The following is a 3,679-nucleotide window of genomic DNA, read 5'->3' on the forward strand; positions in this document are numbered from 1 at the left end:
TCTGTGAAGTGGTAGAAGAGTTTGTTTAAAATATATATATATATATATATTATATATATATATATATATTAGCTTGCTGGTTTTGTCGTTGACCTTGAATAACGCTAGGGTAAGGCACGAAAGGCTCCATTTGTGGCCCGTTCCGTGCACAGCGTCGTCAATGATTGTGTGAAACTGCGCAAACGGAATTCGAGGCTGCTTAGGTTTTTCTTTTACTTTTAGAGGGCAGCTTCTATAAGGCGTTCCTGCGACGAGCGTCGGCGTAGCCGAGTAGACGAGCGCCACAGCGAAGGACGAAAGAGCAACGCGGATCGCAGCGGGGAATGAAAGGCGGTGATAGGGAGCCACCCTAGCGGTGATAGCGAAGAGCGCGCGAGGAGGAAGGTGTGGCGAAAGCGTGAGAAGAAAAGCGTTGTGCCGCGCAGGACGTGTCCAGCGACGGTCGCTACGAGATTTGGCCATTGTATTGCGCGTCGTCTGTTCACTTCTTTGCCTCTTCGGCCACTGCTTTTATTCGGCTAACAAATGTTAAACGTCATCCCTCCATGCACGACGAGCCTGCATGTATAGGAAGTTTCTCGAATGTTATCGATTTTCTATCCATTGGCTGTTGTTCCCAAAGCTTTTTCGTAGTCTGATTATATCGACTAACTTGGAAGATCCATCTGGCCGTATGGCGCGCTGGAGTCTTAGGCTTCAGGAGTTCGACATGGCCATAATTTGGAATCACCGATGTGGATTCGAGTGGCGCATGTTCCCGTTGGTTTCATTAACTGGGCACCGGCACTTCTCATGTGTGGCCCGGCCCACGGCGTCTTCACTTTCCGAATGCGGTCGGCCAGCTCCTGCGGCATGATTGAGAAGTCTGCGCCAGTATCAACAAGTGCTGTGACGTGATGTCCATCTATGAGAATGCGAAGATCGGCACGGGCAACGTCGTCGGTGTTAGTATTCCTCGTCCTCGTATCGTCTTCTTGGGTAGCGTGGGGGGTAGTTTTGGCGTCACGACAATATGCGTGACGCAAATTTTGTAGAACTTTCTCGAAGCCACGCGGGCGCCAGCGATTACCTTTGAACATGTTCGACGAGTCACGCATAAAAGCCGACGCGCTTGACCCGCAGATCAGATTTCCGACGATCGCCGACTCTGCTCGCCGCTACCGTTGTGTTTGAGTGTTACTTCTTTTTCTGGGCGCTAGTTCGCCCAAAATAAAGCGGGTGCTGCCTGCTCACGTCAGTGTTTCAGCGAGCAGTAACAACGTACGTATTTTCTCGAGAGGTACGGTACGTGGTTTACACTAAACACGAATACGTATGTCACCTTACATGCATACGTAGTAAACAATACGTTACGTACGCTGCAAAGGCCTTCTGTACCGGCTTCTTGAATTTTAACTCAAAGTTTCGAAACTGTATCGATCTGCATTGTTTCTGTCACGTGACAACACAATCATAATACAAAATAGTGTCAGCCAGTTCTTTCTTACCAACGAACGAAGCAATCGGTATATTACCCGTCCTTTGTTCATTGTTAAGGAATCATTGTTCATTGTGACGCAATCACTATATTACCTAGAGGGAAATCTTGCGCACCTGAGCTGTGGTATGCTTGGGAATGCCACTACATTGTGACTTTGGATTGACATCGTGGTTGGAGAGCAAGGACACTTTGAAGACGCGCCTGGCTAGCACCGTTCCCTATGTCTCAATGATTTATTCCTGCTGAAACAGCACGTAAAAAGCTGTTTTAGCTTTATTATGCTTTAACTTTATTTAGCCAGCCCAAGCCACGCAGACACATATCACGCCATTCCCATGACGGTACAGCGCCCTTTAAGAAACTCGCATAGACGGTGGCGCCAGATTACCCTCTAGGTGTTATAAGTGAGAAACTGTTTGCAATTCCAAACCCGACGAATGAGCTGCCCTTTAAGTGCCTGTATACCTGCCGCGTATTCAATTTGCCGGCACTTACGTGATTGTTGTAGGGAGCTCCCATGGTAGGCGAGTACTTGTTCTGGAGCGTGCCTGATCCGGGGGCCACGTAGTCCTGGCCCTTGTACTGGTCGCCGAACGCGTGGCGCGCGATGATGATGGGCCTGCGCCACTGCTTCACGAGCGGAGGGATGTTGCGGCAGGCGATGGGCTTCCGGAACACGTCACCACCGAGGGCGTTGCCAATGACGCCGTTGGGTGACATCCACGTGCGCTTGAAGTGGTACTTCTCGAGAACGTCTTTCTCGGCCGTGAGGGTGGCGCACTTGACGCCGCGCACGTTGTGTACCTTGAGCGCCTGGGCGGCATCCAGGGTGACCGTGTCATTGGTCTGGTTGCGATGTTCGATTGACAGATCGAAAGACCTCAGGTCGGCGTCCACGTACGGCTCGATAAGCCTCTCCCGGATCAGGTCCGAGACGACGCGCGCCATGTCGTCACCCCGCATCTCGACCACGGGCCCGCACTAGTGTTTCTCCGTGGGGACTGGGGCCAGCAGGTGCGAACAGCGAGGCTCGTCGATGGTCACTGGGCAAGCGAGCGGTCGCCTGGAAAACGAACGCGTTCGTCTCGCGCAGTCGTGCTCACGACCACGAGCTGACCGTGCTCACGCGGCAAAAAGGAAAGAAGTTTTTGCGTTTAATATTACATTTAATATGGCAGCATGCAATCAGGTTAACCACTTGATAAATGCATCGGTCCATTGCAAGTGTGTTACGTGAATCACTGAAAATTAAAGAAAATTATTCATTACCACCTTCAAATTATGTGGTACAGCAATTCACTGAGGAGGGTGATGATGATTTCCTCAATGTGGCACACACCCATCACTGGGTGGACCAAAAAGCGGGCGGCCCAATTAAAATAATCAATCAAAATCAATCGAAACGAAGTTTCTTTCTTCTAGGAATATGGAGGTTGTAATCCTGCTGCCAAAAGCACTAATTATTTCTTAAATTGCAGCTCGGAGGGCTGCTAAACAATGAAATGTTGGCAGTATTTTCGAGCCTGTTCTTCAAGCAAGCATTCAGCACACATATAGCGAATCTCTTAAATTAACAATGTTGACACATTTCATGCAAACTTCAGCAGAGCAACTTTGATGGCCATTATTTGGTCTCAAAAATAGGTTTAAAATGAGGAAGTAGGAAAGAGAAATACCAACACGGTGCGGAAAGAATAAGACGACTCCTGATATCTCGTCACAAAAGGACGCATCAGTCGCAAACAGATATTTAGCCTGGATATGTTTTGTATGTTCCCCCAAAAGACCACATAAAACGCTCCTGAGCAAGGGCTTAGAATTTTTTTGATAAGTGTCGTGGAATTAAATGGAAAACTTGGTGCAGAAATAACTTGTGGAACGATGCTACGCATATCTCTCTAATGTTCTTAATTGTACTGCAATTCACTGCTTGGAATACCCGCAGGTAGACAGGGGTGTACAACATCGCACGGGAAATCGATAGAGGCCCACCTGGTACGCCAGAAGTAAAGACTACTACGCACATAGCGGGACGCTGCGTCTTGGAGCGTCTTGGATATTACGTACGGAAGGTCAGCGCACTGACCAAAATCCCAACACGGGAATACAAGAAACTATGCACGTCTCACCGATTCCCAGGAACATGCGCCCAACTGCCACATCGGACGGAGACAAGCCCGAGCGCAGGCGCTCGCGAGA

At 49.2% G+C, this 3,679-nt stretch overlaps 1 protein-coding gene across 1 annotated transcript in view; it reads right to left on the reverse strand.

Moving 5' to 3' along the window:
• Window positions 1–2,443, reverse strand: part of LOC119446388 (isocitrate dehydrogenase [NADP] cytoplasmic-like) — a 3,760-nt gene extending 1,317 nt beyond the window's left edge. Inside the window, exon 1 of the mRNA XM_049663333.1 lies at window positions 1,976–2,443. Within this exon, the coding sequence (XP_049519290.1) occupies window positions 1,976–2,443 (468 nt within the window). The remainder of the gene's footprint in view (window positions 1–1,975) is intronic.
• Between the last annotated feature and the right edge of the window lie 1,236 nt (window positions 2,444–3,679).

Source organism: Dermacentor silvarum, chromosome 1, assembly GCF_013339745.2.
Source record: "Dermacentor silvarum isolate Dsil-2018 chromosome 1, BIME_Dsil_1.4, whole genome shotgun sequence".
In the NCBI taxonomy this organism is placed as follows: Eukaryota; Metazoa; Arthropoda; class Arachnida; order Ixodida; family Ixodidae; genus Dermacentor; species Dermacentor silvarum.